The sequence below is a fragment of the Gobio gobio genome (assembly GCF_949357685.1).
Source record: "Gobio gobio genome assembly, chromosome: 15".
NCBI classification, from domain to species: domain Eukaryota; kingdom Metazoa; phylum Chordata; class Actinopteri; order Cypriniformes; family Gobionidae; genus Gobio; species Gobio gobio.
This window is the reverse complement of record NC_137108.1, coordinates 4527068-4545651: the sequence shown is the minus strand read 5'-3', so window position 1 is coordinate 4545651 and position 18584 is coordinate 4527068. Positions and strand designations below refer to the sequence as shown.

The window sequence follows — 18584 nt, the reverse complement described above, 5'->3', positions numbered from 1 at the left end:
GAATACAGGTTTGAAACAACATTAGAGTGAGACAATATTGACATCATTTTAGAGGTGAACTGTCCCTTTAAGGACAGCGTGTTCACTATAGGCTGCGCTGTTGTCAATTTAAGACCTGCGTGCATCTAATATACAGACACACGCCGATTTTACTTTCGTTTTACACATAACCGACTGTGTTTATGTTAACTTTGTGTGTATTTGACAGTATTAGCGCAGCAAGATGACTATTTAGTTCTGTAATCGCGTGTTTGACAGGCGTTTAGTGTGCGCGCTTGGAAAAGCGCATGTTAAAACCGTGCACGCGAATGAGCCGGCAAGGCTTTAAAACGCATGCAAATAATGAACTTTGGTGATTGTGAATATAGTGTTCTGTGAGAATAACTCTACCACTAACGTGTGATGTGAATGTATGTCGCGTTGTTAAGTATTGGGATGGAGGCAAATTATAGAATTTGTAGAAAAATTATTAATTAAATGCAAAACCGAAAAAAAACGGCATGTGGCATCCCTACTGTCAAAGATGTTCATTCAGATAGTCTTCAGAAAATGACCTCTAGCTTAGTGAATAATTGTCTCACAAACATGAGACATATGTCTAAAGAAACGTTGAAATGTCAGGTTTTAAATAATGTAAACAAATATTCTGTGTTTATGTAATCTGTTTGAAAAGAGATAGATGTGTAAGTAAAAACATGAGTAAGTAAAATGAAATTAAAACCATAAAGTGTTTTATTATTGTTATTCAATTATTTCAGGTTTACATTTTTTTAATTTCCCCATCTATTTCGATTGATATTGAAATACAAAGATTTTTTTATTTTTTATTTGAGCAAGAGAGATAAGTAAAAAGCTGTTGCAAAATTCTACCTCTTTCTGCATATATGCTTTTTTACCCCTATTATCTTAAAAAGGAAATGTATACTCCAATATTAACAACAAAGTCAATTAATTTATCGAAATGATTCTAATGTTTGGACAGTTTTTTAAGGCATTTGATGCAACAGGGAAAATATACAAATGTAAAAGATATATGCTGGAAAAAATTTTGATGGAGAAAATTGGATCTAGTCCATGGATATACAATGCATGTGTTGTTATACAGTAGGTGAAAATGATAGTCACTAAAACCATCCAAATTACTGCTCTACTATTATACAAAACCCTCTCTAAGTGCTAACAGTGAGCATGAAAGAAATGCGAGTTTGATTTCGGCAAATAAAGAGCACTTTGTGCTCCATGTACTTGTGTGGTGCATTTGAGCAAAAGAACATTTGAGTTGTCTATTATTCAGGCAATAGTACAGTCCTTATTATAGAGAGTTAACTACAGCAGTACCACTATTACAACATGAAAGGATCAGCGAGATTCGTGAGTGCTCTTGTTCTACCTCATATTTCAAACGACATGAGAATCACTTCTCCAGCCGTTTTTGATCTATGCTGAACGAAGGGAACGCGACCTGTTTACCTCTTTTTGCGAGGGAGGTGAAATGGCTGATAGGAATCAGGGAGAGTTATGAAGCCCGTGAGGAGGCCCAGAAGGAAACATTACATCAAATTAAGAATAGCAACTACTTTTAATTAGACAGAAAATAAATAGATAAATGAGGGAAATGCCAGTCCCTCGAATGTAATTGGGTTTTATTGGTGTGTTATCAATGGCACCCTGGGAGCAGTGTTTCAACAAACAGCATTAGGTTTTTATGGCTCGTACTGCATTTGTGTCTGTTTTTCTCACCTTTGTACAGCTTGCACGACTGTGAGAAACATATTCTTGCACCGCTGAAGTGACAAACATGTTTCTTTTTCAATGTCTCAGCTTTTCTCAAAGCCTTGTAGTAGAGCCATGAATTAGAAATGTGTATACATCAACTTTTAGTCTTGGTATGTATTTTCTCACAAACTCACTTTATACTTTATACAATATTAATTTTAATAATATTGAAATATTTATTTTTTGCATAGCATTGCTGAAATTGAGTCTTTATGCAAGTTTTTTTTTTTAAACAACAGCGTTTTACATTCACCATGAATGTTAAGCTTGAGGTAGGCAATACTGATATGCTGTATTCAAGGTCTTCTGAAGCCAAGCATTTCACCAACAGACTGAAATTTAATTTGTGATTCACTTATAATCTTCCCCTCCAGTGAGCTGTTAAGTAGAGAACCGCTGTTACCGAATCATTGAGGCAGTGATTTTCTTGAACAAATTGTTCAGTCCGTTTTGTGAACAAGAACTGATTCTTTAGGGGGGGAAATGTTCACTGATCTGGTTCTCATCAAAATAGTCTTTGGGTTTTTTTTAAAGCAAAATAAATCTTCTTTTGGTCACACTTTATATACCTATTATGCCCCTTTTTACAAGATGTAAAATAAGTCTCTGATATCCCCAGAGTGTGTGTCAAGTTTTAGCTCAAAATACCCCACAGATCATTTTTTATAGCATGTTAAAATTGCCACTCTTTCGGGGTGAGCAAAAATGTGCCGTTTTTGTGCATGTCCTTTTAAATGTAAATGAGTTGCTGCTCCCGGCCCTCTTTCTAGAAGAGGGTGGAGCTTTAAGAGCTCATGCTACATACCGGCAACAACAAAACAGGACAATCTTGCGCACTGAAAATGTCAGAAACTGTCAGTAGCTTTGTTCAGTTCAAACCAGAGTCGGACAATACTGCCTACAGAGCCAGAGAATATCTGCTGCATGGAGATAGAACATATATAGTTTAGTTTAATTACTCATGTTGTCATCTTGCTTTCATCCATTGTTAGTACAAGCCTACTGTAGCTGACCCTGTCAAAACTTTACTGATGAGTTTTATGAAGTTTATTGTACATCACACAAAAGATAAAGCATCTGTTTTTACTCCAGAAATCACCATAAGTAAGGGATAATATACATTCAGCCAGTTGTTATCGCAGAATAAATGTTTTATTCTGCGATAACAACCGGCTGGATGTACATTATCCCGCTTATTACGCGGCTAATTGTCTCAAGTAAATTAGATACAAAATATTGTCTTGAGTTTAAATATTTTATTAGCTCTTATGCAAAGCTTCCGTGAAGAAAAAAAAGTTCCAAACTGCTTTGAGCCTTTATCCATTGCTGAAAAGATTTGTTTTTACCATATATGTTGAAATGAATGCTGAAGTCTTCCATTGTAACCCGTGGTGGTTAAATGTTTTTCAGTCACAAGATGGCGCCAGACAGTCGACAGCGGAGTGACACGTTAAGCATATAAGTAGTACCAGTCAAGATAACTCGTAGTAACCCGGATGAGCGGTGTGTTATTCACTTTGGCAGTTGTTATCTGGGAATAACACAACGCTGAAATGCGCGATTGACCAATCAGAATCAAGTATTCCACAGAGCCGTGTAATAAGAGCTGAATAAAACACAGTACAAGAAGTGTGCATTAAAGTCCTGTCCATAAACTCTCTCTCTCCTTTGCATTATCATCAGCATACACAGCAAAATACACAAAAACACTTGTTACAACTAACAGTAAAAAAAATAAAAATAATAATCAAATAAATGCAGACCATATGCCTGTAAACTTCATATCCGTAAAATGACTCTGATGAACTGTAATAAAGTGCGTGTTCTCCCTTTCCCTTTACTGCCATGACCATCGCTCTATAAGCTGGATCACGAACAGCTGGTACTGATCCATCCTTGTGTAAAAACTTTTAAACAAAACCTGTGTTTTGTATTGTCCCCTTGTATTGACCCTCGTTCACAAAGCAGTGTAAAATGATTCGGACAGACATTAGGTATGTGGGGACGCATTCTCTTCAAAAACAAAACGTATCCGCTGCGTCTTCAGCGGCTCAGATGTCGGGAGTACATGAAGACTGTTGTGTTCACGCTTACATCCAACAACAAAACAACTGAGCTGCTTATGAGACAACTTGTCTATGCTAATACGACAGAGTCCATGAAGGGGTGAAAATAACAGCGTTTTGATGGCATGGCAACAACACTCTACTACAACAACTCTTCCTCTTCTCTAAAGCCGCCCAACATGGCCTCTATTGTTGTGTGTTCCTGGGGGAAGGGTTTATGTAAACGGTAGGGTTTGTGATGTCACTAACCTGTGAGGAAGCTTGTTGTAGTCCCTGTCAGCCGTTTGTTGGAGTCCTTAAAAAGCGATTTCTGTAAAATAAAATATCTCCCTTTGCATTGAACTTTGAGCGTCGTAACTTTGCAGATGTTGTTTAAGAACTCTTTTAACTCTTTCCCTGCCATTGTCAAGTTTTTCCAGCAATCCATGTTTTTACTGTTATACGGTAGGGGGTGCTATTACACATTTTATGAAAGAGTACAGAATCTCTGGATCCAAAAACAAGTGAAGATGATGTTCTGCGTAAACCAGAAGGAGCGGCTAGAAGTCGTTTACACACGTATCAGCATTCAAGATCAAAACTGCCTAATGTTACAGAATAAAATGTTGCACCCACTAAGAGGAAATGACTGAAGCTTTGGGGGTGTTAATGGACTCCACTTGATCTACTCCATCTGTGTTTTGATCATCGTTTGGATTCGATCCGGACAAAGTCTTTGATTAAAAACACGATTTCCTGTTTTTTTGTTTGTTATGAACCTGAAACTGTTATGAAACTTACTAGTTTTTTTTTTTTAAAGCAGTTGTTTTGTTCTTTCTTTTGATATATTGACAGTATTCTGGGGGCCATGGGTATTGGGAATATGATTAAAAATGTTGGCATTGGCTGGCAACTTGAAAATAAATTGCTGTTGGGGAAAGTGTTAACCAGTTCACCATTTGATGCAATATACAGTACTTATACATACAACACAAGCATTGTTATAACATTTAAAGTATGTGCATTTAATTAACATTTGTAGTTATCCCTAACCGTAACCCAACCCAAAAACTGTATACCCTAAAATCATCACCCTAAACTAAACATTAGCAGTAAATGTGGACATTTTCCAGAAGAACATGTAGTTACACAGTGAATCTTGTTGGTATTTTAATGTTAGTATGTAGTAGTTAAGTCCAACTAATATAAAGTGTGGCCCTGATTATGAGGTGAAATATGACCCGACATGTCAAGAATGTGACACGTTCTTGACAATTTTGTGAGATGTCACCCACTTGACCACCAGAAATAAACAGATGCTAAGCAGAACGAATTCTCAGCATCTTTATTAAATCAGTTTCCCCTTTCTGACCCATCAGGCTCCCCGTACCGAGATAAGATCACCATCGCAATCCTGCAGCTACAGGAAGAAGGGAAGCTGCACATGATGAAGGAGAAGTGGTGGCGAGGAAACGGCTGTCCCGAGGAGGAGAACAAAGAGGCCAGCGCACTGGGCGTCCAGAACATCGGTGGCATTTTCATAGTGTTGGCTGCGGGACTCGTCCTCTCTGTGTTTGTGGCAGTTGGGGAGTTTCTCTATAAGTCCAAACAAAACGCACAGCTGGAAAAGGTAAAGCAACACTTTCACATTTCTGGACCGCAATGAACATTTGTAATCTGTTAGGATATACTTAAAAGAGTCTAGGGTTATTATGCACGTCTCTTTAGAGAAAATAAATCACATATAATCACGAGAAACGGGGTTGCAATTTTGTGTTTCATCAGCGAGGGTATTGTGGGTATTATAAGCCAGCCAGTCAGATGAGTCCAACTAATGCCTCTGAGTATGAAAGGATCTGTTACAGATCAATGCAAACAATATAAATTCTGTCTAAAATTAGCTTTGATGTTGTGGTATTGAGAGCAAAGCGTGAGGTATATTTCACTGGTAATATTTTACAGACAGAGCCTGTTTCTGGAGAGCAAACAGTCCTTCTTGATGTAAGTCTCTGAAGACAGAAGGGCTTGGGCTTTACTTGCTCAAATGGCCGCCATTGTGTCATCTCACCTCAACAGAAGTGTTGTTGTTTCCCTTATCCACTCGAATACTTGATCTACTGAACTAGTAGATGCTTGAAGTGTACAGTCCATTATGAGGTAGAAAAACTACTTGGAAATGAATGAACTCCAGTTCTCTCACTCTTTCCTTTTCCCATCACAAATATGATGTTTAAGGCTCTTACGGAATTTACTGGCAAATTAAATTCTACACATGAGCTGTGATTTCACTCACTAGACTGCAGTTTGCTTGATATTACATATTTGTTTATTTATTTATTGGTTGGTTATGATTTCATGTTCTTTTAATTTTCTATTATAATTAACTTAGCAGGAAATTCCATTTGATAATGTAGTTACTGGGTGTAATCCACAAAGGCTTCTTTAAAATAACCAAATGTCACTTGAGTGGATGAAAACAAGTATCTAGTTCCCCTTGCATTAACACTGTCCTATTAGACTTTTAGGTCACACTTTTTATATTAGGTGTCTTTAACTACTATGTACTTAAAAATAAGTACAATGCATTGAGCGTGTTGATAATGTATTGCAAAACACTTTTGCTGCTATTGAGGTGGGGTATGGGTATGAGTTAGAGACAGGTGTGGTGGTATGGGTAAGTTAAAGGGTAAAGTTAGGGACAGGTGTGGTGGTATGGGTAAGTTTAAGGGTAAAGTTAGGGACAGGTGTGGTGGTGTGGGTAAGTTTAAGGGTAAAGTTATGGACAGGTGTGGTGGTATGGGTAAGTTTAAGGGTAAAGTTAGGGACAGGTGTGGTGGTATGGGTAAGTTTAAGGGTAAAGTTAGGGACAGGTGTGGTGGTGTGGGTAAGTTTAAGGGTAAAGTTAGGGACAGGTGTGGTGGTATGGGTAAGTTTAAGGTGTTTATTAAGGATTAAGGTGCAAGGGAAGTGTCAACAATGTATTTAGAAATGTAATTACAGAAATTAATTGCTGCTGTAATTACATGCAGTTTCTTTTTTTAACAATATAAGTGTACACAATGAGTGCATTGTTTTGATACAATGCACTCATTGTGTACACTTATATTGTGTATTAATTAATTTATTAATTTAAATGTTAGTGCACAGTAGTTAAAAACACTCAACATAAAGTGGGCCTGAATGTTATTAATCAATTATAATATATTTGTCATCATTTTCCACTTTCATCACTAAGCATCAATATTTTTATGTAACTGAAAGATGACATTTAATTGTCCTTGTTTATTTTACAATCATTTTTGCAGTCAATAAATTAGTTAGAATAGTCATTATTCTATAATCACCAGCGAAATCGGAAACACATGCTCAATGGAAAAACGCTTCCACCTAATTTGCGCAAAACTCAAAACACATACCAATACATACAAATCACTGCAGTTACCAGCAGAAATTAACATTAGATGCAGTAAAACACCAACCTTGTATTCCTTTTAACACAAATTATGATTATGGGGTAGATTATCGATTAATAAAGACTTATTTTTGTGCGGTTCCTTGCACAATACTGTGTTATGACCTCAAAGCACTTTTACCATAGTGCATGATTTGTTATCTAATACATTTTGACATTTGCATCACATAATCAGTTCCATATGTGTGGCTTTTCTGATGTGGTAGACATGCTCAGTTGCTCACCTGATACTTGCAGTGCACTTGAGATGTGAAGAGTCACAATAAAAGAGATCAAAGACTTGTAGAAGCAGCTAAATTGGCACGTTTTTTTCAGCAAATGTGTTTGTATCTTTGCTTTATTTAACACTATCAGTATGTTTAGGGCTTAGTGTAGGTGGTATGTTATGTACAAACACATTAGAGCTTAATGCTCCTTTAAGCGCCACTCACCAGACAGTTCAGAACTGCTGCGATATGTACAACAATCAATGCAATAAAACGTTGACAGATGATCATTTTGCAAAAATGTCACCACAGGAACGTTTTTCCAATGAGGTTGGTTTGGAAATAGTACACTCTAAAAAATGCTGGGTTGTTTCAAACCATGTTTGAGTCAAATATGGACAAACCCAACCATAAACTAGAGATGCACAATACATGTGCCACTATATTGATATTGGCTGATATATGTTCATTAGGGGCCAAACACGGAATGGTGCGATGGCACCTATTGTACAGTATCTGTTAGTTCTCTTCGTCTTCTTCCGCAATAGGAGTCTATGGCAGCCCATAGAACCGTATTGTACAAATTTGGCACACTCTGATAGAGGTCAGACCAAACATTCACCACAGCAAATTTAGAGCCTCTAACTCTATCCCTCTAGTGCCACCAACTGTCCAAAGTTTCAATTACATTTATGTTAATAACTTTTGAACCATAAGTGATAGAAACACAATTATTTCCCAATCTCTTTTCCCCTCAAGTCGATTCGATTGTACCCTATGACGTCATTTTCTGTCATGAAAATGTTCACGCCCTAAATATTTTTTATCAGATAATTTTCAGACCATGCTGGCAAAAAGTTATCAAAAGCTTTTTGGTAAACCCAACCATTCTCAAATGACGTGCAAACGAAATTCAACGAAGAGCGTGCCAAATTGGACCCGAGGCTATATCTTCGCAATGCTTTAGTGTATTCAGTCCAAACTTGGTATATGTCATCCCAAGCATGACCTGAGGCCACATGCAGCGTTTCAGCACAGCTCCACCTACTGGTCAGAGGATGTGAAATTTAGCATTTTGTTCTAAAATTCTGTATTTTACAAATGCATTAGCGTATAATTATGAAACTCTGTGTGTGTCATCGGGACCATGCCCTGAAGGTACTCAAAAAGTTGAGACAGCGACACCTTGTGGTTTAAAGGTTATGATAAAATTTCCAAAAATGCTAATAATATTTATTGTTGCCAGTTTTCTGTAGCTCCCAGCCATGCTTGCATGTCATATTGTTCCTTTTTGTGCTTGGCCCCGATAATTACTGCTTGCAGCTATAATTTTTAATGTTATCGTTATCGATATTGTTAAAATTTGATAAATAGTGAATTATTTCCTGCAGCTGAGACAGTCTTGAATTGCTTGAAATAGGATTGAAATCACTTTGAAAAGTAAAGTACAGTTAAGTGCAATTGTGTGTTTGGGACATGGCTTTTAATGGCGAGACTTTTGTTTTTGTACTCAGGCTCTCAAAAATTATGTAAAAAATTCGGATTTAGATTTATCAGCCAATATATTGGTTATCGGCTTTCAAATATAAATAATTATCGGTTATCTATATCGGCCAAAATTTTCATATCGGTGCATCCCAAATGTAAACCAATGATATGTCCATATTTGACCCAAACATTTTTAGAGTGAACCTTCCAGGCTGTGTGTTCTCACATGCGGAGCAAACTGCACGGTGGACACTGAGATGGCCTAAGTTTGGTTATCTTTAAAGAGGTCATTGTTTGTTTGAAGCGTTGCACCCTAAATATGGTTAACCTAGTACTGTTTGTCTTTGTTCAACTACAATGACAGCATCACACGTGCCAGCTTCAGTATTGATGGTTGTCTTCTGAGTACCCAAAAGCACAGCTCCGTTTATTCACTTTCAGTGGAAGAAGTGTATTTTATACTCATCTCAGATTCATTGTATCGATCTCTCTAAGTGCTTTTGTTTGTTTGCTGTAAGCCATCGTATTGACATTCACAGATATTCTGGCAAGGCATTGTTTTGTTGTCTGATTCTTGTTTAATGATTACATTGACATGATAAGCCGACTGGCCAATGATACTGAGTTCTACTTGGGTGGGTCTGTGGAGACATACAGAAAGAAAAAGACCTATATTTCATGACATTTCTAACAGTTTGAATATGTTATATATTGTGTAAATCAGTGGTTCTCAACTGCTTTTGGCCCTTTGACCCACACTTTTCCATGGTCATTAAGTCGTTGCACACATTTTTGGGAATTTTATTTCTCAAAAATGGTTGACACACACAAGGCCCTATTTTACTTAACATAGTTAACATTAGTTGACTTTAAAAAAAGTAAGGAAACTCGTTGCCTTAAAATTAAGTAAATAAACTTCATGCGTAATTAATGAAAAAAAACTTTTTTTTCAACTACGCGTTACGTTTATTACTTATTAATTTTAAGGCAACAACGAGTTCCCTCACTTTTTTAAAGTTTAGTCTTCTGATCACTTTTTACAGCGAGTTCCAAACTAGTTTTGTTTGTTTTTGTTTTGTTAATATAATAAAGTAAGTAAGTCTGTATGAGCCACCAGTCTCCAGTATAACGTCTGACTGGAGAGTAAAGTTCGTCTTTCAGAGTTGAGAGACTTTTTATTTTGAACAAAAAAAAACGTTAAAATAATGATGACCTGACAACATCTCATCCGACAGCAGATACTGAATCTGGACAACACGTTTCTCTCAGGCACTCTTTACTCAAACGGCGTCTGACAGAAGAGTCAACAGCTTTTGCGGTTTTCAAAATAAAAATCTTGCATCAGTAAAACATTTAGAATTAGTTTTTTTTATTTCTTTGACTGCACACTCCGCGACCCACAAAAAAACGGTCTTGCAACCCACTAGTTGAGAAACACTGGTGTAAATAATGTTAAGCCCTGTTTCCACCGAAATTACCCGGAATTTGTCCCAGGAACTATTTTTCCCCCAGACCTGTGGCTGTCTGCGTTTCCATCTCGGTCTAAAGTACAGTGAAGATTAGTCCGGTGACGTAGGACTGCGTGCGTCGACTTTACAGTTCCCACTGGATTTAGTCCATTGCAAATAAAGGCCCAGCGGTTTTTTAAACTCCATTGTTGATTCGAATAGTAAACAACTCTTACTGCAGGCACCGCACCAGACTTTTAAAAATAATGGTTGAAATAAAATGCTGCGTCAAGTCGACCAATCAAAATGCTGCGTGAACTCAACCAATCAGCATGTTCTGCATGTTCGCCCAAGTCCCACCCCCGAAAGTTCCTGAATTTTTAAAAAAGTACTACCTCGCCAGCAGGGACTTTCTGAGGGGGAAATATTTACCTGGAACTTAATTTAGACCCTGGTCCCTGTGGTTGAAACCCACCGAGTACCAGCCCAAAGTCCCTAGTTCCTGGGGAAAGTTACTGCGGTGGAAACACGGCTTTAGTTAATCTTCTTAATTAGAGTTATTATGAAATGTTACTCAGAAAGTTTAGTTTGTTGATATTGGGGGTCCCTGGGTTGGCTGCAAGTCTGGGTTTAAGGTCCCTGAATCTGTAAAGGTTTTTAGACTAATCATTGGCTCAAGTTTATTTATTACAACAAATGGTAACACTTTACAATAAGGTTTAATTTGTTAATATTAGTTAAAGATAGCATGAACTATAGAAAAGTCTAGTAAAGCATTTTATTTGTCTTATGTTCATTTCAACATTTAATCATACTTTATTAAAATAAGAAAAACTGGACCTGAGCTAACATGAACTAATAATCAACAGTTGTATTTCCATAATTTCCATAATTTCCAATAATGTAACAAATGTAGCTATTGCTCATTGTTAGTTTATGTTAGTTAATGAATTAACCAACAAAACAACCTTAGGTAACACTTTTTATTGTACAGTGTCCTTGTTACATGTATTTACCATAGTAAAAACAGTAAATTATGCATAATTACATGCAACTAACACTCAACCAAACCCTAACCCTATAGTAAGTACATATTGTTAATCAACATTACTATATATAATTGCACTGTAACAATGACACCTTAAAATAAAGTGTAACCCAACCTTATTGTAAAGTGTTTTAACATTTATAATTTATTAAATTTATGGTGTTGAACAGAGTGTATCAAAAACCAAGATTGATGATTGATTTTGTCAGTATTTTAATTCAATATGGCAATGCTATATATGTTTTTGTTGGTGCAAACACACACTTGAGAGGATGTAAATCAGGTATCATATCTTGCAATTGAAAATGATAGAGGCAATTAAAGTATTTTTGTAGATGACTTGAGATTTGTTCAGTTTTTTTTTCTTACACTGCAAAAAAAAAAACATCATATGGAAATGCCTCTTCCTCCTCAGCAGCACATTCCCCAGAAATTAGCATTTTATAATTGCCTCTATTTTGTAAGATTAGGAAAGAGCCAACAGTCTGACCAACAATCTTATTGCTTTAGATAAAAATGTATAAATGGTTCTCACATAATGTGATGTAGATATCCTGCGGTTTCTCCCTCCACCATCAGAACACAAAAACAGATTTATTTACGTCTGGTTAAAATCATTTACATTGTTAATACAAGTTTAGTTAGTTAATGTTTAAATAAAAGGATTACTATAATGTTTCTGCTTCTCGTTTTTCTTTTTGTGCACATTTTACATGAATATTCTTCCACATCTGCTTTCTGCTGTTGAATTCCAGTTTACTGTAGTTTGAACTACTAAAGAAGAATCCTTGGTAACACTTTATTTTGATGGTCCACTAGACATTCTACTGACTATAAGTAACTTTGTAACTACATGTCAACTTATTCTAACCCTAACCTTAACAGTCTACTAATACTCTAATGAGAGTTGGTTGACATGTAGTTGCAGAGTTGCTTATAGTTAGTAGAAAGTATATGTACATTGAAATCGAAATCGTACATTGACTCCTGAAAGCGTATACATATGTTATAATACATTTCCTCTTTTTTGTTTGATATCTTGATGTTCTATATCCAGACTTAATCACGTCTTTCTGACTATGTTGTTGGATCTAAAGGAAAATTTAGCTGTTTAAATCAGTGTTTCCCAACCACTGAGGCACGGCACACTAGTATGCTGTGACAGGTTGTCAGGTGTGCTGTGGAAAATGATCAAATTCCAAAAAACAGGTAAAAATAAATGCTACAAAAAAAAAAATATATCATTGCGCTGTCTGGCCGAAACCTTGTATCTCTATCATTCGTAATTTTTGGTCTATTGGTCTATTCATCACCCTTTGCATCTGTGTTTTTACAAATATTTAACAAATAAAAAGCATTTGAAAGAAGTTGTGTCAAAATCTTGTAACTCCATTGGCTGTCAGTCAAACCTCCTAACTCCACCCGCCTCCATTAAAGGGATAGTTCACCCAAAAATGAAAACTTTATGTTTATCTGCTTACCCCCAGGGCATCCAAGATATAGGTGACTTTGTTTCTTCAGTAGAACACAAATAAAGATTTTTAACTCCGACCGTTCCAGTCTGTCAGTCGTATAATGCATGTGAATGGTAACACGTGAGAGTATGAGAACTATGAGAGTAAAAAAACATCCACATACAAATCCAGATTAAACCCTGTGGCTCGTGACGACATGTTGATGTCTTAAGACATGAAACGATCAGTTTGTGCGAGAAACCGAACAGTATTTACATATTTTTTAACCTCTAATACGCCACTATGTCCAACAGCGTTCTGCGTGCGATGACTTCCGGTAAGTGAGGTCAATGTACACGATATGGCGTAGAGATACGCGCGAGAGATCACTTCCGGCGCATAGACATTACGCTCTACGCCCAAAAATTATGTAAATACTCGCACAAACCGATCGTTTCGTGTCTTAAGACATCAACATGTCGTCACTGAAGAAACAAAGTCACCTATATCTTGGATATATCTTGGATGCCCTGGGGGTAAGCAGATAAACATCACATTTTCATTTTTAGGTGAACTAACCCTTTAATAACGTGCCGCACACAGTTTGGAAATCTCTGCTTGTTTCTAATGCAAGGGTAAATAAAGAACTGATGTTTAAGTACAACATTTTCTTTACTCAAAAACATTACGTCCATAAAAGCTAATGTTTTTTTGTATTTGAAGAGTGGAGAATAGTCTTAGTCTTTTCCGTCTAGTTGAAGCAAATGTACTGTTTTAAGTATCTTGTGCATAGCTTCAACTTTTGTATCATGAGATTTTGATTATGAGTTTTCAACAACAAGAACAGTGAGCGCCCATATAATCCTGTAATTAAACCGTAATGCGATGAACTGACTGACTCAGATGCGGCTGTTCCTGTGACAGACAAAATATATCTGTCATTCGCTGGTCAGAAACCTTGTAACTCAATTTGAGCTTGACTTTCATAAAAGGTTAATATTATAATGATGCATGTGCAAGTGTCTGACCAAAGCTAAAGCCACAAAACCTACTTCGAAGACAGTGTTTAATTGAAGACGAGGTTTCCGCCCGACATTTGTACATTGTTTTTTTATCATTACCAATAACATCATACTATGACCTTATTGGGTTCCTACCTGACTTAAGCTCAAGTTTCACATTAAAGGATTAGTTCACTTTCAAATAAACTTTTGCTTATAATTTACTCACCCCCTTTTCATCCAAGAAATCCATGTCTTTCTGTCTTCAGTCGAAAAGAAATGAAGATTTTTGATGAAAAGATTCCAGGATATTTCTCCATATAATGGAAGTCAATAGACCCCATACGGTTTAATGTCCAAATGAGAGGTTCAGTACAGCTTCAAAAGGGCTTTAAACCACATCAAACGGTAGCAGACGATCAATAAGGGTCTTATCTAGTGAAACGATTGGTCTTTTTTTTTTATAAATAAATAAAGTTTAAGTTTTATAAGCACAAATGCTTGCCTTGCTCTGTTCATTTATGCGCGCTTGTGACGTCACGTAAAACGCAATTACGTTGAAAAGGTCACGCTAGACGCAGGCGGAAAGACGTTTGAATATGTGGATCCGGTCCTCCTTCCGCTCATTTGTAAACACTGACTCGGTACTTCCGCCTGCGTCTAGCGTGACCTTTTCAACGTAATTGTGTTTTACGCGACGTCACGAGCACGCATCACTGAACAGAGCAAGGCGAGCATTTGTGCTTATAAAACTTAAACTTTATTTATTTTTTAAAAAATGGCCAATCGTTTCGCTAGATAAGACCCTTATTGATCGTCTGGTACCATTTGATGTGGTTTAAAGCCCTTTTGAAGCTGTACTGAACCTCTCATTTGGACCTTGAACCGTTTGAGGTCTATTGACTTCCATTATATGGAAAAATATCCTGAAATCTTTACATCAAAAATCTTCATTTCTTTTCGACTGAAGACAGAAAGACATGGATATCTTGGATGACAAGGGGGTGAGTAAATTATAAGCAAAAGTTTATTTGAAAGTGAACTAATCCTTTAAATGCGAGTACTGCTTTTAATATAATATCTAGCTTTTAAATGCCATTTGAAGTAATGCATGTTTTGCAATTTTGTGTGTCGTGGGATTTTTTTACTTAGCAAAAAAAAAAAGGTTGAGAAACATTGGTTTAAAGGTTGCTATTTCTTGATCTTTATTGACATTCTTAGTTATTTGTAATTGAAGTCCTGATTTATCTTAAAATTCCTGAGAATAAATGCAACTATTTTTATTTATTGCAATGTTTTATTCCTATGGTACACAATTGCCTCATATACTTCCATTAGTGCAAATGAGGGAAGAGTGAATATTATTTCTTATGATAATCAACAACATAAAGCTGTACACAGAGCATAACTTGTGTTTAACCCAACATCTTGTATGTGTGGCTGAATTATCAGCATCAATTATTAAAGTCTGCGCTAGTAATATTAAGCTAGTTTCTAATGTTCTGTTATTGGCTATTGTGGAGGATGTCGATATGAAGAAAGCAGATCATTGGGTAAGAACACTGATCGAAAGCACTGTATTATTTCATATCTTCACGTCACTCACAAACGTATCTCAGTTGAATGAAGTCTGATTGTTCACAAAAGCACAAAGTTAGACGCAAGATGAAATTATTCATAGGCAATTTTTACATTTTCTTTTTCGTGTTTATTTGATACTTTTTCCAAACAAATCTGAATAAGTCATAGACTCCATAAAGGCTGATGAATTATGGGTATGTTAATAATTTACCGAGCTGAAATGCAGGACGACAATCACGTTTGCTTGCTTCACCGTTACACAGCTGAAAACACCACCATTTGTTTCTTGTTTGGAGAGTGGTGGGGTGGGGTGTGTTTAATTGGCCATACGCCATACAGGATTTGAATCTGAAGGAAAATAATATGCATCAATAAATCATGCAGCATTCTGACAGGAGGAAGCAAGGTGAAATCTGCCACGGAGAAATCGCTTTTGTTATGTTGTGCATCCACACGGACACCAGCACAATCGTTCCATCCCGTCTCCATTTTCACCTTTTACCCCCTGCTATCCATCACCCCACATCACCCGCAGACCCCCACTGACCCCACTGTCCTCCACCTTTCCCGGAGCTGAGTATGTGTGTTTGTGTGTCAGACGCGAAGGAACATCCAATCATCTGTGTTCTTCTGTCTGCACAGAGATCCTTCTGCAGTGCCATGGTGGATGAGCTCCGGGTTTCCCTTAAGTGCCAGCGACGGCTCAAACACAAGCCGCAGCCGCCCGTCATGGTCAAAACGGATGAAGTCATCAACATGCACACCTTTAATGACCGAAGACTGCCAGGCAAAGAGACCATGGCTTAAAACGGACACCAGCTCGCTCTTTCTCGAGCCTGGAGAAGGAAACTTCACGGGGAGAAATTTGGGGCGGGGAGGAAGTCGGTTTTCTATACGGGGGAAGGGAGGATCTTAACAATGTCATTTCAAACAATTAGTTACTGAAAACAACAGCAGAAACTGAAACATATTTCCTGTGGAAATAACTTGAATCTGGGCAAAATTTTAGTTACCTCATGGCTCCAGATCACCACCAGAGCAAAGACTGAGCGGTGCCAGCGTTCAGGGTAACTTTTAGCAGGAAATACACACAGCTAGAGGAGTGTGATGGAGGGAGGTTTGTCTGCTCATTATGTTCGTATTATTTTTGGTTTGATGAAGCACTTGGCAGTTGTCCGTCCACAGAGAGCAGCCGAGTCCTTTATAGAGAACGAGGAGACGTGTCCTGACAAATACAGAAGATTTGAATACATACAGTACCTGTGCTACTTTTAGGAGCAAATTAAAAACCACTCGGAAACGGTTTGCAGCACTGTTTGCTGAGCGCCACAGCAATATCACTGAAATCAGCTTTCTCATCCACACTCACAAGCAATGGAAGCAGGACAGAGCAACAGGCAATATACCACTTTAATTTGTTGGCATTTTCAGGCCCCTGCCGAACGTTGCGACGACTAGGGGTGAATCTCACAAAAACACACCAGGCCCAAAACACATTTCAACCTAAAAACTAAAGATGGAAAATATACAAAATGCCTTTTATTTAGGACCATTGCGTAAACATATTAAAGGGGTTAATTCACCCAAAAATTAAAATTGTCATTAATTACTCTGCCTCATGTGGTTCCAAACCCTTAAGACCTTCGTTCGTCTTCGGAACACAAATTAAGATATTTTTGATGAAATCCGAGAGCTCTCTGACCCCTCCATAGACAGCGACACAACGACCACTTTCAAGGCCCAGAAAGGTAGTAAAGACATCGTTAAAATAGTCCATGTGACTCCAGGGGTTCAACCTTAATTCTGTGAAGCGACGAGAATACGTTTTTGCGCAAAAAACGCTGTTGATATAGTGTAAACAGTGCAGCACTTCCGAGTTCTACATCAGAACGTTGGCTCGCCATTGGCTAGCTCCTGCGTCAGCATCACACGCATGTGTCGTGGTGCACACGTGAACAGCCTCGACCAATGGTAAGCCGCCATTCTACCGTATCGCTTCGAAAGCACTGCACTGTGTTTAGTATTCTCGTCGCTTCATAAAATTAAGGTTGAACCACATGGACTATTTTAATAATGCCTTTACTACCTTACTGGACCGTAATTAAATTGCTGTCTATAGAGGGTTAGAAAGGTCTTAGATTTCATCAAAAATATGTTCATTTTTATTCTGAAGATGAACGAAGGTCTTGAGATGACATGAGGGTGAGGAATTAATGACAGAATTTTTATTTTTGGGTGAAGTAACACTTTTATGTGTATTGCACCATTTTCTGAATCAATATCAGAATTTGTTCTTTATTTACAGTAAAAACATACTTAAAATACATACAGTAAACATTCTTAAAGTAAGACACTTTTATTGGAAAAGATAATAGGACAATACATTTATTTTTTACCTTATTGGTTTTGTTGTTGTTGTGGTTTTACCTTTTTTGTAATTTCCTTTATGCTAATTAGTGATTCTCATTACATTATATATAATTCAGTGAGCAGTACAGGCAGTACAATGAGTGATAACAAATACAAAATACATATATATTTATATTATAGTAGTGCGTTTTTTTTCTCATTGTAGTAAAAACAGGTAAATGTTTTAACTGTCATGACAATAATCTCACAACGAATAAATAAAAGCAGTGGTCCTAAAATAGGCTTGTTTTCGTTTATGCTATGACACATAATGGTATTGATTCATTTCTTTTCAGTCGAGGTGAAATATCACCTGCTAATAAAATGTTATTACATTTCATGAGATTCACTCGAAAAACTCTCCAAAAACTAGATAAATTCATTCAATAAACGAGTTGCAAAATATTCAAGCATCTATTATTTGGTTTACGAATGATCCTTTTTTATTTTTATTTCTTTCTATGATGGTCACAGCAACTATAAACACACATGGCTGATATTAATATTTTGTCTGTATTTTTTTTCAGTAATCACATTTCAGTTTAATGTCACATGTTTGTACTTTGTGATTTCAGAAACAGAATCCTCATGTAAACTTGTGCAAGTGTAAGATTTCTATAAAAAATAATAAGGTGTTTTGTACAATTAAAGAATAT

At 36.9% G+C, this 18584-nt stretch overlaps 1 protein-coding gene across 1 annotated transcript in view; it reads left to right on the top strand.

Moving 5' to 3' along the window:
* grik2 (glutamate receptor, ionotropic, kainate 2) overlaps positions 1 to 16428 on the top strand; it is a 342712-nt gene extending 326284 nt beyond the window's left edge. The window contains exons 15-16 of the mRNA XM_079836135.1: positions 5201 to 5451; positions 16162 to 16428. Coding sequence (XP_079692261.1) covers positions 5201 to 5451; positions 16162 to 16326 — 416 coding nt within the window. The 3' untranslated portion in view covers positions 16327 to 16428. The remainder of the gene's footprint in view (positions 1 to 5200; positions 5452 to 16161) is intronic.
* Positions 16429 to 18584: the final 2156 nt, after the last annotated feature.